Source organism: Actinia tenebrosa, unplaced genomic scaffold, assembly GCF_029948245.1.
Source record: "Actinia tenebrosa isolate PJP-AT-01 unplaced genomic scaffold, QUT_ActTen_1.0 PGA_scaffold14__42_contigs__length_11649687, whole genome shotgun sequence".
NCBI classification, from domain to species: Eukaryota; Metazoa; Cnidaria; class Anthozoa; order Actiniaria; family Actiniidae; genus Actinia; species Actinia tenebrosa.
This window is the reverse complement of record NW_028292574.1, coordinates 1,907,090-1,926,743: the sequence shown is the minus strand read 5'-3', so window position 1 is coordinate 1,926,743 and position 19,654 is coordinate 1,907,090. Positions and strand designations below refer to the sequence as shown.

The window sequence follows — 19,654 nt, the reverse complement described above, 5'->3', positions numbered from 1 at the left end:
GATTATTAATTATATTCAGATAGAATTCCAAGCTCCTGCCGCCCTTGGTTCCATAACAAAAACAACAAAACAACTTCTTAAATCTTTTTTAAACCTTTTCCAAGTTTACAAGATGTAGATTATATAATAATATTTAACCTACAATCTATTTGAATAACAAACTGTTACATCTAAGAACAAACGCAATTGGCAGGTGGGCAGTTTCCAAGGGCGCAATTGGCTTGGCACCAAGCATCCATATTAGCATTTCCGGTCCAGGGACCAGTAGCCTTGCATCCATTACCGCCGCCACCACCACCGCTCGTAGTTGGCTGAGGACCTTGCGTTGTGACAGCAGGTGCAGAAGTAGAAGGGGGCGCAGGTGTGGCTGGGAAAGTAGGTTGTACACCAGATGTCAGGTATTTCTTGACTGCACTTATCAATGGATACTTTCCTTGACCACAGTGCTGACCTGAGAAGTCGTCCAAGTCTATCGCCCAGAACATGACACCCCGTAGGGAGTTTTTCTTGACCACGTTGTCGATCTTGTAGATCAAGCTTTGTTGATCATCAAAACCAACCCACGTCTTGCCTTTGTAGCCATAGGGTGCCATGGCTTTGTTCTTGTGGACGACGGTCAGCCCAAGTTTACAGATCTCAAAATAGGCAAGGAATCCTTCTGCGCCCGTGTATTGACCTTTGGGTGTAAATTGATAATCTCGAGCAGCATCCAGGCCGTTGTTACCGGGACTGGCGAGTCCGAATGCACGTCCGTACGTACCGAGTCCAAGAACGATTTTATTGGCAGGCATTCCTTTTCTAATACCAGGCTTTTCCCATGTGTCTCTGTTGTTCATCCAATACCAAATGGCAAATGGTAAGGTAAGCTTGTCTCCTTCTGGTCCCATTGCTGTGTGATGACCAGTTTTTGATTCCCAGGTACCGTGCAAATCGTATGTCATAATGTTGATCCAGTCAAGAGGCTTGGAAATTCCCTCAATATCGTACGCGTCTTTGATAGTCCATAGTCCAGCAGCAACAGCGGCAGTCAAGAGCAGTCGTTCTTTGCCTGTGGCCTTGGCTTCAGCTTCGAAGGCTGCTCGCAGTTCGTCACACAGAAGCGTAAACCTTCCTTTATCACTTTTAGGAGAACCCCCTCTTGTTCCTGGATATTCCCAGTCAAGATCCAACCCATCGAATCCATGAGTTCTCAGCGTGTCGATGGCAGATTGGATGAAGATTGCTCGCTTTTCTTTCGTTGCAACCATTTTGGAGAATGGGCTGTCTTTTTCCTCGTGGGTCCATCCACCAACTGCGATTTGTGTTTTCAGTTTTGGATTGATCTTCTTGAGAGCATTGATTCGTTTGTACAGATCCAAGTCGTTTTCCTCGTACTGTTCCAGTTTGTGAGTGGTACGGCTTACTTTACCAAACGAATGGATAACATGGGTACAGAGGAATGGATCGATGTCTTCAGGCCAGAAGGTTGCACCTTTAGGACGATACTGAGACCAGTTAGTGTAGTAACATACGCGCACATATTCTGATGCGATAAGAGGCACAAAGCCTAACAGGAGAAGCACTACAACTCGAGACATGATGCCCACTCTGCTTGAATGATTTATGGTCTCTTTCTGTCTTTCTATATAGTTGTTATATTATTTGTTCTTGGAATTTTGGATTGATATCTTGTCTGCATATTTAAACAGATTTTCCTCTCACATTTCTTATGTTTAGATAACGACTTTCTTCTGTGTACATGTTTGCTATCCTTCGCCGTCTTTCTGTATTTAAGCTTTCACAGGAGATGGAAGCCTTTCACCAGATGTTGCTCATGCAAATAGAGCCACCTCTTTTTAAGCACACAAAATTTCAATTCTAATCTAAGTGTCATTTCTTTGGAATGTTTTCAACGAAACAGATAAATTTCGCACTGTCCTATTCTGGAATTTGTTTCCAAATGAAGCAATAACCTTTTGCGTTAACATTTACCTATTGTATTCACACTTCTCGTTTAACGGTTGCTCACGAGAAGACCACACTTTAATATGGATACGAAATCAAATAAATTTATTTTCGAGAGAATGCCACGTACGAATGTTGTTTGAAATTATAAAAGGTCACGCCCAAGCTAGAGTTCTATTGTCAAGACAATACATTTTAAGTAAGAAGGGGCCGTAATATTTGTCTGCAATAAAAATATCTTTATTTACATTTTGTTTCGATGTCCGTGTGTTAAAGCCTTGAATAAAAACCATATCAGTAGAGTGATACGAAACTCGTTTCACGGTAAACTGGAAGTTTTGTCATTTTATCGACCCTGAATGTGTTGTAATAAGCAAATCACGTATTAAATGTTATAAGAGCTTGATATATATTTTTTATTCACTCGTTTTTCATATATCGCTCACTCGCTCGTTCGCGATGGAAACTCGTACGTGAACAAAAACAATATCAAGCTCTTAACATGTGATAATCTCTATATACCAAATATATATTACCAGAAAGGAAACTTCAAGGATCCCACAAGGTATTGGCCACTTCAGAAAAGAGCAGAAGACTTAGCCCAGACGGGGTACAAGTTTCCACAGTAACCCATTCTCGTACGCAGAGCCTCCTCATATCGAAAATCGGAGGCTCTGGGAAAATTAAGGCCTTCATTGCTTATTTCCCATATACTTTCTATAAAAAAGCCTGACAAAGCAACATTCTAACACAAAACTCGGCTACGCCTCGTGGTTTTAAACCCGATAAAACGCGATCTGCGAGTTTATTAAACACTACGTAAACTTGGTGAGAGATTTACATTTTATTTCTTTATAACAGCAATCAGATTATTCGTCATTTTATTATAGTTAGTTATAGATGGGCGAAACCTGTAATACTCTTTCATAACTACCCTGGGTGCGAACCTAAACTTAGGATTCGAAAGAAACCAGACTTTTTGTTGAAAACTTTTGTTTCATTTTATGTCTTTTGTTTATTTCCAACAAAACTCTGAAAAGGGTCTAGGTTCTCGCACAGTGAACAAACATAAAATAAGGTAATGGCTGGTAATACGATATTCATTTGCATCTGATGTAAAAAGGCGTGTGTGTACTGAAAATTTGGATACAATATAGTGTAATATATTAAAAGTCTATGGTGTGATTTTAGACCCCGTTTTCAGGACGATAGTGCTAGCGATACCATAGGAGTAGGTATCCCAAACTAGGGGCTATTTTCAACCAAATGTTAACCATCTTTCATCATTAGTCTAAACAAATAACATCTGGAGAATTTTCGTCCCTCTGTTCCTTTCCGCTCTTAGACTGCTCAGAGGTATTCTCAGGGCGCTGGTTTCTTGGAGATGTTGACTGACTATTCGATGCAACTGTACTGCTTTGGCGTGCATCACTTTGAGAGGGACTCTGTGGATTACCAGGGCTTTCAGACCGTAGCAAACCCATAGCAGATGCCTTGCTTCTGATAATCGATGTCAATTGATTGTCTACGAGAGCGCTTGCCTTTTTACTCAAGACAGGTTGTTTTGGAGCAGATGTCCCTTGGGTGCTGCCTGAAGAGCTTGGAGGAGTGAGGCTGCGTGGTGTTCCAGATGGACTGCTGGAAGGACTGAGACTGTATACACTGTTGATCACAGGACCCAAGGGCTGTTGTGCCACAGCTGTGGGACCTTGAGCAAGAGTTGATGTTCGAGGAACAACCTGTAGGACCTGTGAAGACAGCACGGAAGGGGTACCAGGACTTGTGATCAAGGTATTGACATATGGAGTCGGTGTTGCTGACATCAACGGCTGTGTTGGTTTGGATGCAATCATAGGGGGCCCTCCTCTTCCAGTTTGCACCACTATGCTTCCATCATGAGCAGGACCAGTGTTAGAAGAAACATTAGCAGGTAGCAGGAGAGTGGTAGGGTGGGTTGGTTTAACAGAAATGGTTGCTGCACCAGTTGCTTGATAAAGAACCCCACCCTGTGTAAAATATGGCTGGGAGGTGTAACGAGGCTGTGACGAACTACCTCCTTGGGTAGTATAATAGACAGAGGACCCTGCAGCCTGAGTACTAGATGTATTATGATCTGTGCTACTTCCACCTGACTTGGCCAGTCTACTTAAGATACCACGTTCAGACATGTTCAGTCGACCACATACAGATGGCATACGTATCAAGGTGGATGGCAGACGGTTTACATCAGACTTCATGTCTGCAAGAAGCTCTTCTAGCTGATTGAGCACTACAATATTACAGAACAGATTGTTAAAACAGGACACCAACATACGAAAGTGAAATTTATATAATTTTTTTTATATCCTTTCATTCACTTAATTTAAAAAAAAATGTTTTTGTTTTTGAGATTACAAGTTTTTGTGACACCATGAACAGAACTCGAATTCAGGAAAAGTTTATTGTGAAGTAGAAATTCCATGGGCCACAGTTAAACGATTCTTAACAATAGACTATGAGCAGCTTGATACCTTTATGGAGTACTGCATTAGCAGGTTTGTTGCCTGACAGGGATTCCTTTGACAAATGTTGATGACTCTCAGCAAGACATTCCAGTTCAGCAAACCTGGCGAGACGTGAACAGTTTAAAAGATTAGTCAGTAGTTCAGTAGAAGAGGAGGGAGGTAAGATAGGCAATAAAAGATGTCAAAAGTTCAAGCTTTCATATGTGTAGAGTCTGAGTACACTTTTTGTGCGCCCTCCTTTAAGAGCTTTTAAATCTGCTCATAACTTGCTAGAGTCAACTTTCATGTGTATCTTAATGGGTCGGGTCAACGGGTTGGGTCGCTGGTTCGAGCCCCGTGGTCGCCACATGTGAATTAAGTTTGTTTGATGCGTTTTTCTCTCCTATGCTTACGAGGGTTTTCTCCAGTTTCCTCCCTTCGTAAAAATCAACATGTGAGTTGTGCGTTGTTTGCATAGAACATTGAATGAAGTGGTAATGCGTGTGAGTGAAAAGTGTCCCTAATTAGTGCGAAAGCACTAGAACGACTAGAATTTTAAATAAAGCGATTTATTTATTTTATTTAATGGAATTGAAGTTTGGTTTGTGGTAATTGTTGACTTGCTTTACGTACCTGGCATTTAAAGCCATCGCAGGATGTTGTGACTCCTGCTTAAGGTTGAGAGAATCAGCTCGTCGGAGCTGTTCTTCGATGATCAATGCTTGTTCTAGAAGCTAAAAAATAAAATAGTAATAAAATAAACATGTTAGTATACTCAAATCAAGAACCTATCAGTACTTCTGCCATATTGAAGCCAAGAGGCTGCTCTACAACTAAATATACTTTTTGTAGCTAACCAAAAATAATAATAATAGTAATAATAATAATAATAATAATAATAATAATAATAATAACCATAACCAGACAGAAAAGACAGTTGAAATCTAATCCTTGTTTTCCTATTCTTTTTAGACTTCTTTGAGGGGACGTGGTTTATATTTGTTTATTAGTAAAACCATACATCCAAGCGAAACTATTTGTAATTAAATGCACGTTGTAAGTCACTCACTGACTTGTATAGATATCGATATTATTATTAGTATCGAGCCTTAATTTGATTATAGAGACACAATGATTTCAGTACATACCTTAAAACGTCTAGCTATAAATCTGTTTTTGTATTCCAGGGAAACTAAAACGATCAAAAGAAATTCAATCTTTTGAGGGTGGGAAAAAGGGATATTTTTGGGATGTATCAAGCATCACATACAATCAGTATATCCATTCTGAATTTGAGGGGGGGGGGGGGGGGGGGAGGAGTTGGCATTCCAAGATCATTGCAGTGCATTGCGATGCATCTAATTTCTTTATCAAAACAGAACCAAAATGCACTGCAATGCTAATTCGACCCAATAGACCGTTTTCTCAAAGTTGCGCCTGCATCCAACTTGACGGGCCACAAAACTGAAAAACGCAAATTCAGTAAATTTGAGAAGCCAGTTTTATAATTAAAGAGGAGAATAACCAATTTTATGAATTCTTATTTAAAACATGTCATAGAAATGCATGATAATACTCATCATAAAGCTCGTGTTCTGGTATCGTGGCCCTTCAAGTACCTTAAATTTGGATGACCACGCAACCTTGAGAAAACGGGCTATTTCGCTCCTCAAATTTGGAATGGCTATTAACCAGACTTGTTATAAGATTAGATTTTTGACATGGAAACCTTGAACAAGATAATACAAATAAGATAATGGGATATACCATGACTTACCATTCTTGAATGGCTCGTTGATAACAGTAAACATGCGGTGATTTGCTATATCTTGCCATCTGGCATATCCATGACTAGGAACGGATGTCAAGGTCATCAACTAATGTTGCATAACTACCACAATATTTAAAACATTTTCACCAATGCCACTGTACCGATAAATATTGATTCAAACAGTGGGTTAGTCGTGCCTAGAAGGGTTTAATGGTTTAAAGGCAAGGCAAGGCAAGGCAAGGCAAGGCAAGGCAAGGCAAGGCAAGGCAAGGCAAGGCAAGGCAAGGCAAGGCAAGGCAAGGCAAGGCAAGGCAAGGCAAGGCAAGGCAAGGCAAGGCAAGGCAAGGCAAGGCAAGGCAAGGCAAGGCAAGGCAAGGCAAGGCAAGGCAAGGCAAGGCAAGGCAAAGGGAAAGGAAAGAGAAAATAAAATAAAAAAAACACCGAACAACAACAGTGCCATAACACGATCTATGTTGTATGTCAAGGATACTAAGCAACACCAGCTAGTAACCAGTAGTCATGTTTCCGCCACCAAATGTCGTCTGATTTCCTCTTTTCTTCCACCTCCCATAAGGTGTGTAGCTCGGTGAATCCACCATCAGCTATGTTGAACATGAACTTCCTATCTGGTCGTTGCAGAGATTCCAAACTAGCCTTCTTAAGAACATCTTGCTTGCTATCAGTGTCAGTTTTCTCGGCACCTTTAGCTTTCTGCTGTACATCTTCAGTGTTCAGTTTATCTTCAGAAGTTTGAGATCCATCCTTGGGTTCGTTTTCTTCTTCCTTGGTCACCTTGGTGTCGTCTTTGGCGCTAGACTCGTCATCCTTTTTAACGTCTTTCTCTGAAATTTCAGTTTCCTCTTTTTTGGTCTTTGCTTCCTCCTCTTGCTTCTCCTCATTTTTAATGTCATTCTTTTCATCCTTTTTATCTTCATCAATAGCTATTTGCTCACTTTTGACAGATGTTTCTGGCTTGTCCTTTTCATCTATAGATTCTTGTTTGACTTCTTCATTTATCTTTTCCTGATCATCACTATCCTGGACTTCCATGGGTTCCTCTTCATCCTTCGCTTTATCTTCCCCGTCAGCTTTCTCCTTGATGATTTCATTATTTTCTTGCTCTTCTTTTTCTTCTTCTTTCGCATCTCCTTTGTCTTCCTTCTCATCATCATCTTTCTTGACGTCTTCATCCTTTTGCATTTCTTTCTTTTCCACTTCTTCCTTATCATCTTTTACGTCTTGTTCTGTCGCACCAGTGCTTGCTTCTTTGATGGGTTTTTCCTGCAATTAACAGTGCATTCATCAACATTACTTAGTCAGTGGAACTCGCATGGGAACCAAAAAACACGTGGGAGAGCTGTTCGCTGGAAGATATTTAGCAATATTTTAAGACCGATTGCGCTATTGACTCATAGACCCATATGAGCGAGAGCACTAATTATTTTAATCAAATCCAATTAGTCAGTAAGAAATATATATATTAGATGCAAAAAAGTTTTGAATTAAAAAGCAAAACAAGGTTTCATTCTTTAATATGCCATTGCAAAAATCTCCACTTCTCAACGTGTATCATTCTTTCTGTTGCTCAGGGACAGCCTTCATTTTGTGTACATATTTGTGTGTTCCTGTCAAGATTTCCATGCAATTTCCGAACCTGTTTAAACATGTTGAAGTTTTGCATGATTAACCATTTGTATTTGTGGATATTTTGACGCTCAAATGAGGCTTATCCCGAGTAAATGAGTCTGTAATAAAGAAAACTACACAGCGATATGTCATAAAAGAATTATTCCATATAAGATTTCTCACCTCTCCTCCATCATCTTTTTTGATATCTGGATCGTTATTGACAGGAGTAGATACTCTAGAGGATGATTTACTGGATGGTGGCTCCTTGACTGGAGCACCAGTAGCTGTGCTATCCCAACCGTTGATAGGGGCGAATTCTTCCACCTTGATAAAGAAATAATCAATATACGTTATTTGTGGCGTGACAATGATTTTCTAATTGAGCGTGACAAACCTCCAGACAAATAAATAAACAAACAAACAAACAAACAAACGAACGAACGAACAAACAAACAAACAAATTATTATTATTATTATCATTATTACTATTATAAAGTTATTAAGTAATATCTATTGTTTTGGGCTGACTAGCGATATCGCCACATTTCAATTCGGTGCATGATGAATAAGAATACTACACTTAACGAATCCTCAGAGGAAATTTAATGACACAATCCCTTGCAATTAGACGCTTGTCCACTAACCTTGCGCCGAATCAAGCTCATAATGCCTATCCTGGTCAATACTTGTTGACGTTGTAAGCCTTCACGAGGTACACCATCCGTAAAGGTATCCTTCGCATCATCTGGCTCACACACATGCCGTAAGAACATTGAACAATACGCTCTGTAGAGAAAGATTACGATGGTTATACTTGTCGCAAATTCCAGAAATAAAGCAAGTATGATTCAACACTTTACTGCTCTTGCTACAAATATTATCTATGTTTTTACTTACTGTATTGCTTTTTCTCCTTTGCCACGGAGGTCTCTAACAAACCTTGAAAAAAAATCAGCATTGATTACTAAGGTTCCAACAATATTTTGACTAGCCTAGGTGGAGGGGCTGGGGAAGGGAATTCTAATAAAATCTATTGATGTATTTTTGACTTTGAACTGTAATATATCAAAGATAGTCCATTCAATAGGCATACCATTGTGACTTGGTAAAATCCTTTTGCGGTGGAAGTCCGTAACGCATGACAGCATTGAGGAAAGCTTTGCGTTGACGTAAACTGAACCCATATACCTATAACCATTAAACACATTTTATAAATCATTTCTGAAAGAAGGGTGTTATTCTAATGAACGGACGGACGGAAGGAAGGACAGACAGAGATAGACAAACAGCGCATCTATTTATTAGTTTTCCAACCAAGTCAGCATCAATACAAATAAATGAAAGCAAAATGCAAATTTACAACGGCAAAAAGAAAAGCTTCTGACAGTACATTGAAGGTGTGGCCAACAGGATACAAGTTGGGATATATAAGTTCTGATGGTTGTAAAAGGACTGAGAGGTGGACACTGTCATGATTTTCTTAAATTACAAAAATAACTCTACTTGACGCTTAGGTGGATTAATAAATTATGTAAACATTTTCAACGTAATAAGTAAGGCAAATATATGTAGAGTTATAAGCAAGTTATAAGCCCCCCCCCCCCCCCCCCAAAAACATGAAAAGGAGGCTGCAGCTGGCCAGGCCTCAGTTTTCTGTAACTTTTTAAACTTGTCATCGCTTATCACCACCGCAAGTACAACAGTGGCGCAGCTCAACGGGGTTGAACTGAAAGCATGTGAAGGCGCCTGTGGCAGCCGCTATACAGTCCATGTATGACCCCTGAGCACAGCTCTAACCAGTTTGAATTAGTTAGGGTTGATTTGAGAGGAGGGAGGAAAAACCGGAGGGCCGGAGAAACCCTCAAAGTCAGAAAGAGAACCAACCAACTCAGCCCACATGGGGCGACTGGAACACTGAAATTTTGCCCAACTAAGAAAGTATGTATGCTGGCTATAATGACTTCTGCGACGAAGTGAAAAGACATGTTCCTTGTGTATGCTACTAATTCTTCATAAATTACGCACCTTATGTTAGAGTTAGGGCACTCAAACCGCTTCCAAGTTTTTTCAAGGTTATAATTTCCTACTGTTTCAAATCCTCTTACATAAAGCATTGAGTTTAAACGCATAGAGTGATCAAAGTAAAACTTATTTCCAACCTATTTGCTTATAAGGGATTATTCACAGCATGCATTTTACGAAAAGTGACAAAAACCTCTGTTGGTCACGGTTTTCATGTCGTCACTGTAATACTACCTAGTATTTTTATTTACAAAGAATGCATGTTTATATAAATTGTGATGTGATTATTACCTCCAGGTTGCCCTGTACTTTGGCAAGCATTGGGGGTAAAACATCGTCTCTTGCAACTCTTCCTCTTCTGGGTCGACCTTTAAATAAAGGGTGTATAATTTAAAGCAAATACCTATTCCTGCTGAAAGGATGGATGGTTAGGAAGTTGAGGGATTTACATGGGGATTTATGGGAAGCACTGATATGAATTCTGGTCCCTCCAGTTCCCTTCTTTTCAGTTCTCGCAAGTCTCTTGGTCGGGCAATCTTGATGTACTCTTGTGGCACTCTTAGTCCCAACGGGATTACTGAACGCTTTCCTTTCAACTAACCCATTCTTTTGTCTTTTGATTTTTTTTTTTCGTTTCCTTGCCCACTTTGTTCTCATTGGTTTCTTTTGTCTTATTCTATCATATATACACTCCTTTCTACCACCTCTTTCTCTTTTACTCCGACGAAGGACTAGCGTCCGAAACGTCAGTAAGTTTTTTCATCTTTTCACGGTGTAAAATTTACCCTATTATCATTACAGTCTTGATGTACATTATTTTGCAACATGGCAGCCTCTAGCTGGGATTTAGCAAAACATTTAGGCTGGTAAATGGGATTAGGACTCTTCCTTCAGGACCCTCTTTTATGGTACAATAAAAAGTAAGGGAAAAAAGTAAAGCAGTTTTACCTTCAGTCTTTTGGTTAAATTCCTCATCAGATTCATCTTCATCTTCTATCCCACTAAGATCATCATTCTCGAAATCAGACATGTCCTTGGCCCAAACTGCTGTGACATGGCAATAAACGTTCGTTATCATCCCATTAAAATAATCCTAAATACTGATTGCAGGCATCCCAGCCACTTTTTAGACATATTTGATAGGAAATATAGGCTGTGCAAGTTCTAAATATAGGAAAATATAGGATTTTTCCCAAAAATATATGCACTTTATAGGAGCTAAGATAGCTTTTCGGGGCGTAACCAGGGATCGGGAGGGTGCACAGGCAATGATTTGCAGAACTAAAAAGCCATTAAAAAAAAAAACCAGAACCAAAAATAAAAAATAAAAAAAGGGCTATTTTATTTCCTTCGCCAAATATGCTAAATAGTGTAAAATATAAATGAATCACTCAGCAGTTGTCCTATTTATAGGAAATATAGGAGGTTTTCTTTAAATATAGGCTCTTTATAGGATCCTATACAAATTATAGGAAATATAGGAGGTCTGGGATGCCTGTGATTGGGATTATCCTAACCCATCAGACCCAGGACAGGTGCAGACCCAGGGGGTGACTAGTTGTCCTGCACTACCCCCACCCCCCCCCAAAAAAAACCTGCTTCAGTTTTCAGTTGTTTGTTTCACTTAAAACTAAGATTATTGATATGGTTTATTCAAATCTCTCAAAATTATTTTCCTTAAATTTTTCAAAGGAATAATTTTCCAACATTTTACCGTTTTTTATGAGTTTCCAGTTATGTAAGCATGCTCATACTTTGCCATACTCATGATATGTTTAACAGTCACCCCATTAAAAAAAATCCTGAATCCGCCCTGCCCTAAAGCTTCCACTAACATCCACTAACAGAATTGTGAAAGGAATAATGGGCTAAAATGGCCAAGAAGCAGCTAACAGTAGTTATTATATCATTCAAATTATAAAACCTTCTTTGAACTTAGCTTCTCATTTTAAAAAGAAAGGCACAGCACGGTTAAATGCTTCATTATGGAGGATATCAGAAGCTATCATTTAATGAGCTATTTTCTGGTTATTTGAATGAGCAGCTTTTTGACAAACCTGAATCATCATTGTCTTCAGTGACACCATCAACATAGTTAACCTGAATATTTGAATACAAAAAACGTTATGTCTTCATGAGCCACGAACAGGAAAATGCAACACTGATACTCTTAGGTGCTTTTTTCGTGTGCATGGTATTATATCAAATATTTAATGTGTAGTTTTTCTTGGAACAAATCCTAGCTCCAGGCAGGGATTGAACTTATGTACACCTTAAAAAGCATTTTAGAACTCATAAGAAATTAACCCTGTGCGCGATCCAATACTTCATGTTAAGAGTTTTATTTATCTTAGTACTTTGTAACTTTAATTTTTGTATTTTGTACTATATTTTCTGTCTGTAAGTTTAATTTAAATAGAGCCACATTCAAACCAGCTTTGCTAAACTGGGCACCTCTGTATAAATATCGTTGATGAATAAATAAAAAAAAAAAATAAAAAAAAATAAATAAATAAATAAAAAATAAAAAATAAAAAATAAAAAAATAAATAAATAAATGTTCAGGTGTTCTTACCACTGAGCTACTGGAAACTTATGAAATTGCTCTAAGTTAGTATATAATAATATAATGAATATCTGGGCTGTATACTACCAAAGATGGTAACCTAATGCTAAGGTCACTGGCCCTGAGAACCCTTAATTAATCTTGCATGTCCTGACCAGCAGACATTGCCATGGTTACCCTGTTAAGGTGACAGTCTGCTCAATAGCTAGAGGTTACAGAAGACCTCGCTGATGAAATCAGTAATCAGTCTACACCAAAGTAAACCTCTGACATGCGTGATGTGTACAGCTTAAAGGGTCTGTATAGTTTTTTAATCCTAAAAATTCTTGCATAGGCGAGGCTATTTTAGATTTTGTTGTAGCAATGGCTTAATAGCAATTCCGCGGTTGAGCAAAAACTGGGTCAACTTGGATTTGCAGGCCATCTTTGGACCGTTTTGGGGGGCAAAAGAAACTCAATCAGGGAACAGTTCCACAATGCACTGCAATGCCAACTGGAACAACTAATGGTGTTGAGAAGCCCTCGCTATGTGCCATGCTTCTCCTAACACTTCTCAAATGTTCTACTAAGCCACATACAGGGTTTTCATTAGGTTTGGAAATAACAGGAGAAAAGAGAGTAGGAGAATTTTGGTTTATTGTGTAGTTCCAAAAATTATCCATACCCCCCCAATGGAGGAATTTTTTAAAGACATCCCCCTACCCCCATAAATTTTAATTTTCTTCCATACAAATTTTGTAATTTTTGTTCTTTCTCTGACATCCCCACCCTTCGGAAATTCTAAATTCCTCTGTGGGGTGGGTAAGGATAACTTCTGGAACTACACAATACTGAAAAATTATCTGATCTGAGACCCTTGATAAAAATCCTGTTTGTGTGCTTTTTAACTGGAGTACGAACATGACATGTGCCTTTTTTATTTCTTCATGATCTACAAAATTAAGAGCATTTGAACATTAAACTAACCTGTTTCCTGATTCTCTTTCCCTTGCCAAGATGTCGTGCCTCATCTTCCCTGTACTGCTCATAGTGGTGACGCAGCAGTTTTTCCCAGTAATCCTGGTCAGCTTCTTCTGGTGCTTGCTACACAAGACATAACAGATGCATATTTAATCAATCACTCACAAAATTGATTTTTGTGGAAGAAGGAAAACCAGAGAACACGGAGGGTCATACTACTCACTGCTACGCCAGCCATGCTTCCAATTGTGGGAGGGAGGCATGTCAGTCAAAGACCGACACTACTATTAAACTATTGTCTGCACATTTTATTCAAAGTTCCGACTTAGTTACCATTGTTGTGTCCCACAAGCTTAACGACTGTTAAACTGTTTCAAATGTTTACTGTTGTATGAAAATAAAATACAATTGCCTCATAATATTTGTAGTACTCTTTAAAAAAGATACTGTTAAGTTGTTTGTGGGACGAGATTTTAATTCCATTGGGAAAACTGCTGCAACAGTGATTGGTTCGCTATTGTCTGAGTCAGAACCATGAATTGGCCAACTACTGCTCAGGGGACAAATGCAATTGTACAAAACATTAGAAGCACACAATCAAATAAAAGGAGTCAAATAAGTAAAGAACCAATGAAACAGCCCATCAAACTTCATGCTCATTTAATTTAGTTATGCTAAGAAATAATACCTTGAGAACTTCAACATCATCTTCTTTCTGCTTGACAATATAACTTGCAACCTGGATTTCAAAATAAATAAATAAATAAATAAATAAAAATAAATAAATAAAATAAAATAATGGTGATGGTGATGATGATGATGATGATAATGATAATAATTTTTAACTAATTCTTATTCCCATTGATAGTCTCAGCCCTATACATTGCTTAGGCCTAATGGGATGATGATGATTCCCATTATGATTTCAAACTACTGCTACATTGAACAGGTGAGGGCCTATGAAGATCCACAGAAAGGCATAAAATGGTACAACCACATGCAAACATATCGTCCAAGATGTTTAAATAGAGAACACATTCAAGGATAAATTCCCTTTTTTTGTTTTTGAAAATCTACAATCGTTAAAAAGCACAATATGCTTATATTGTATTGTGTAAATAAATGTCCAAAACACTGTATTGAATGTGTGCTGTGGTTTATTGTCTGCACCAAAACGCTAATGAAAGTTTGAAAACGTTAATGAACCCACACAAACATATTCATGATTGTCAAATTCAATGCTAAATTTCTTAATGAACCTTCCATCGCACTCTTGAGACTCCGTTCGCCTTATTGTATGCCGGTTCGCTCTAATGACAATGCTTCTTTGCTTCAATGAATATTCCTTTGCGGTTAATGAGCAGCAAAAGGTGTAATAACAACAACAACAACAACAAGTAATATAGACAGTACGAGTGGCTGTGTTGTATCCGATATACAAACTTGAGGCGTAGCCATGAGTTTGAATATTGGATACAACACGGCCACTCATACTGTATATTACTTATCATACGTCTAGGTTAGTTCCTTTGTGTTTCGCTAAAATTTTCAAGATAAAAGTGAATCTTGCCAAGAAAATCCATCTTAAAGTTTATGCAAATGAACAGGATTCTGTATCTGTTTTCCTCATGAATTATTAATGAGTTTAATAACGATAATTACTAAATAAGGAATAAATTATTTTACAAATTTAGGATTGTAAAAAAAATACCAAAACTACTAAAATGCACTAAACTTTAAAAATCAAAAATGAAAAAAAAGTAATGATATGTAATGTTAACGATGAATGATGATAATGATGACGACAATGATGATAATGATGATATTTAACAGTGGTTACACAGAGTGCCACACCACCATGCTTGTAAAGAGGAAACCATATCGAGAGAAGAAAATAAAAGTCATACCTTGAAGGATGCCAGGTACTCATTAGCCAGCATAGACTCTTCTGTTTCATCGTCATCAACTACAGCTTGGTCCCTATCTAACAGTCTGTCTATTGCCTTGTCATCATAGTGGAACACTACGCTGTCTGCTGATTCTAAACCAAACACACAAATATGAGTATATTAAATGAATGGTAATGAACTTCTGTGTTACTGTCGTTCTACTTTAACTGTGAACACTCATATTTTTTTTATTTTCTCTATTTTGTGCAAATATACTTATATATTTTTTCTTTCTCTTTTACCATTACATCTCCTTGAATAGTTTTTACAGACTTTCAATTATACATGTAACTCAACTTATATATTGTTTTCGATTCACAATGTGATTGGTTGAAAAACTCCTGGGGGGAGGGGGGTACTCCCCTATATTCGCGATATGGGTATGTGCCGCAAAACAGGGTATGCTTTTTAGCGATTCTACTCTGGAACAGGGTATATGAAATTGTGCTCACTCTGGGACAGGGTATATGAAATCACGCTCTCTCCTCTCTGAAACAGGGTATCCATTTTCGCAAAACTGGAACAGGGTATGATTTTCAGCGATTTTGCTATGGAACAGGGTATGAATTTTAGAGATTTTACTCTGGAACAGGGTCAGGGTTCAGTGGGCTCAGCGTCACATACCTACCCTAAACGGGCAAGAGTACCCCCCCCCCCCCCCCGGGAAAAACTTGAGTGTTCACAGTTAGGGTAACGACAGTAATATGATCCCTGTATTCAGTCCCTTAGTAAAGTGATGTCATTGGCAACTGACAGAAGAAAAGAAACAAAAAACTCACAACAACAAAGCAAAAGCAAAACAAAACAGCAAGTTCTAGGTACGACACCTCACCTCCTTCCTTAACAAGGTCATCTTTGAAGAGCTGTGATGTTCCAAACTTCAATATGTCATCCAATTCAGTTTTGGACATGATGGTAGCTTTGTTGGACCCCATTCCTGGGCGAACTACAAGATGAGTTAACATCATTTTCCTCTTGGCAACCTGCAAAAGTTAAAAATTAAATCAGAAATGCATCAAGTAAAGTGCAAACAAAGACAATGAATGGTAAACTTTGTGTTTGAACTGCATCGTATAAAGTAATCCAATAAGTATTGGATAAAATGTATTAAAGTATATTTTGAACACCATTTTACTAATAAAAAAGGTATGTCATGTAGTTATAAGTCAAGTGCTTCATAGTGTAGCAAAAAATAATAAGTTTCTTGCATTAAAGTAAAGAAATTCAATGTAACTATTAAATAATATTATTTAAAGAAAAAAGGTTAACAATGCACAGGCATCCCAGCCACTTTTTAGACAAATTTGATAGGAAATATAGGCTGTGCAAGTTCTAAATATAGGAAAATATAGGATTTTTTCCCAAAAATATATGCACTTTATAGGAGCTAAGATAGCTTTTCGGTGGCGTAACCAGGGATCGGGAGGGTGCACAGGCAATGGTTTGCAGAACTAAAATGCCATAAAAAAAAAAACAGAACCAAAAAAAAAAGGGGGGGCATTTTATTTCCTTCGCCAAATATGCTAAACAGTGTAAAACATAAATGAATCACTCAGCAGTTGTCCTATTTATAGGAAATATATACTATTAGGAGGTTTTCTTTAAATATAGGCTCTTTATAGGATCCTATAAAAATTATAGGAAATATAGGATATATATGAGGTCTGGGATGCCTGAATGCAAATTAGTACAGCTTGATTGCACTGTAGTCAAGAGTAAAGGGAATGTATGCAAAACTGCCAAGCAAACCTATAACTATCTTTGTTTTATATGCAGGTCATTTGTCAGGCCAGAAGCATTATTTGACTTGTCAAAAGTGTGGCTGGTCGAATGTCCAGGAAAAATTGGATTGTTTACCAGCCAATTGGTCATGTTTACTGGAAATTCGTCTGGTGACTGGTACTTATTTGCAGCCTTGGCCTAGAGTAATATAATATATCAACTTAACAATGAATACCTGGGTTATTCTTTCTTCAACCGAGGATCTTGTCACAAAGCGATATATCATAACCTAAAATATAAAATATGTGAAACGTAGAAATAGTAAGACAAATTGTGGTGGAAAATAAGTGCTTAAATAATGAATGCAGCCTTTTCCAACCCTTAAATTAGCTGACTCAAGGAGATATTATTTATTGGTGGTGGTAACAGTACCTTGTTGTTTTGTCCAATCCTGTGGGCACGACTGAAAGCCTAAATTTCAAAAAAGATATATTTTTAAATAATCAAATCAAACTAGTTATATTACTTAAAAATACAACAAAAAGATGCAAGAGCCAAGATGACTAAAATATAACACTGCTTCCAATATCATCTTACCTGTATATCATTATGAGGATTCCAGTCAGAGTCATAAATAATCACAGTATCGGCAGTTGCCAAGTTGATACCCAGACCACCAGCACGAGTAGACAGCAGGAAACAAAAGGCTTGCGAATTAGGAGCTAAGAATGCAAAATGAGAGAGATTTTTAAACAGATAATAAAATATAAGCCCCAGACAGACCTTGAGATAAATCCCATCACATAAAAAAACACATCAAACTCAACTCGCAGAATTATATGGTTCAGTGTCTATAACAAGTCTTGCGGCCACAGGCATGAACTACACAGTAGTAAGAGAATGACAGAGTATCACATGCCGCCCCTGCACATCATATTAATATGCTGACTTACCATTAAACCTGTCAATGGCTTCCTGTCTTGCTGCTCCATTCACAGACCCATCAATTCTCTCATATTTATAACCATGTCCTTCCAGGAAATCTTCCAGCAGATCAAGCATGCGTGTCATCTGGGAGAAAATCAGTACTCTATGGTTCTGCTCACACAGCTTTTTCATCATGCTCATAAGTAGGTTCAGTTTACCACTAGCTTGTGTAAGACCATTAACCTCATACCCTCCATTCACTGTTCTTGGAGCATCCTTGAAGAAAAATAGTACTAACAATTAGTTTGAATACCAATAAAGATGGATTGTTTTTGTTTTTATACCATTAGCCAGACAGTCTGCCTTAGGGGTCAAAGAGGGGGGTTGACAGGGGAAGGGGGGAGGGGCAGAGGAGAGGGGGAGTGGGGTTGGAGTATGCCACTGTTTGTTATCTGAAAAGTTGGGTTTATATTTATGCATCTAGGGCCTGCGAAAAGCATTACACATGAAGTAACTAAAATTTTATAAACGCATACTTAAAGCCTTTTCTGAATTTGATAAAAAGGATGCATTGTGGTCTACATTCAGTACAAACATCGGCATGATGAGCAAAACATGTTTGTACCCAAGCTAGACCATAATCTACCATGTTCCCTATCTTAGAAAAGGTCTAAGTAACATCTAAATAATAATTCTTACCAAAGCAGCAGCATGGAAAAGGTAAGGGTGATTACAACACTTCTTCAGCTCCATCATGATATTCAGAAGAGACACCTGTTGTGCTCCCTTGGTGTTTAGGGCTTCAAAGTTACGCGTCAAAATCCATTTATAATATTTTCTGCCAAGCAACAGTAAACTAGTCAGTAAATAATACTAATAATACATAGCAACAAACCTTCAATAATGCATTGCTTTAAAATAATAGATCTGCCAATCAAAAGCAGATAACAATTTCAGGGTTCCCAGTCATTTTGAAAACAAAAATTCCCTGACTTTTCCCTGAATTTTCCCTGACTAAATAACAGTTTTCACTGACTTTGTTGGGCCGCATGGGCGAGCAAGGGCCACATGCCTAACTTTTACCTAGGCCCTGTTCTTATTATATTACACAGGATACCCAACATAATTATACTGTCCGGCATAAATATTATTAAATACTTCAATTTGCTTTTTCATTATTTGAAAAGATTTATCAGTCTATTCGAAAATTGCAAACAGTATGAGTATCACACGGATACTCATGTTTAACTTTGAACAAAATTCCCTGACTTTTCCCTGACTTTAGGTGAAAATTGCAATTTCCCCGACTAAAAAAAATAATAAAAAATTCCCTGACTTTTTCTCTGACCCCTGGGAACCCTGAATTTCTTCTTAAGTGTTGGTGAGTGTGTGGGTTAGGTGCATCGGGCTTGGGGTGAGGTAGACACATCGATCCAAATAATCTTTTGGGAGAGCTGACAGTCATTACTGACAGACTACTGTAGTATAGAAATCTTAGGTGTGATAATACAGACAACCAATTATGTATCTCATAGCAAGATATTCTTCTATTGCAAGCTGCAGAGCAAATGCTTGTTTCTTTCTTTATCTTAATGTAATGAAGAAAATGTGTCCTGTGTGCTCTGCAACTTGCAACACCACGATGTTGGACAGCAAACTGCAGCATTTAGTTTCATACATT

The 19,654-nt window shown here is 38.0% G+C and overlaps 1 protein-coding gene and 1 pseudogene across 3 annotated transcripts in view; both read right to left on the bottom strand.

The window, feature by feature from the left end:
* Positions 1–71: 71 nt before the first annotated feature.
* Positions 72–1,617, bottom strand: LOC148911173 (chitinase-3-like protein 1 pseudogene; annotated as a pseudogene).
* A 1,152-nt stretch (positions 1,618–2,769) lies between these two features.
* The window catches only part of LOC116305535 (ATP-dependent chromatin remodeler CHD4), a 39,800-nt gene continuing 22,915 nt past the window's right edge, over positions 2,770–19,654 (bottom strand). For 2 of the 3 annotated variants that reach the window (XM_089029448.1, XM_089029451.1), the window contains 22 exons: positions 18,673–18,811; positions 18,000–18,249; positions 17,644–17,768; positions 17,479–17,517; positions 17,282–17,335; positions 16,157–16,307; positions 15,283–15,416; positions 14,064–14,114; positions 13,382–13,498; positions 11,907–11,949; positions 10,798–10,896; positions 10,141–10,217; positions 8,921–9,015; positions 8,725–8,766; positions 8,472–8,613; positions 8,008–8,151; positions 6,689–7,479; positions 6,205–6,278; positions 5,576–5,619; positions 5,061–5,161; positions 4,455–4,549; positions 2,770–4,213 (listed from right to left, as the gene is read on the bottom strand). In XM_089029448.1, the coding sequence (XP_088885574.1) occupies positions 3,231–4,213; positions 4,455–4,549; positions 5,061–5,161; positions 5,576–5,619; positions 6,205–6,278; positions 6,689–7,479; positions 8,008–8,151; positions 8,472–8,613; positions 8,725–8,766; positions 8,921–9,015; positions 10,141–10,217; positions 10,798–10,896; positions 11,907–11,949; positions 13,382–13,498; positions 14,064–14,114; positions 15,283–15,416; positions 16,157–16,307; positions 17,282–17,335; positions 17,479–17,517; positions 17,644–17,768; positions 18,000–18,249; positions 18,673–18,811 (3,790 nt within the window). In that variant the 3' untranslated portion in view covers positions 2,770–3,230. The remainder of the gene's footprint in view (positions 4,214–4,454; positions 4,550–5,060; positions 5,162–5,575; positions 5,620–6,204; positions 6,279–6,688; positions 7,480–8,007; positions 8,152–8,471; positions 8,614–8,724; positions 8,767–8,920; positions 9,016–10,140; positions 10,218–10,797; positions 10,897–11,906; positions 11,950–13,381; positions 13,499–14,063; positions 14,115–15,282; positions 15,417–16,156; positions 16,308–17,281; positions 17,336–17,478; positions 17,518–17,643; positions 17,769–17,999; positions 18,250–18,672; positions 18,812–19,654) is intronic. The other variant, XM_089029450.1, reaches the window with a different exon arrangement.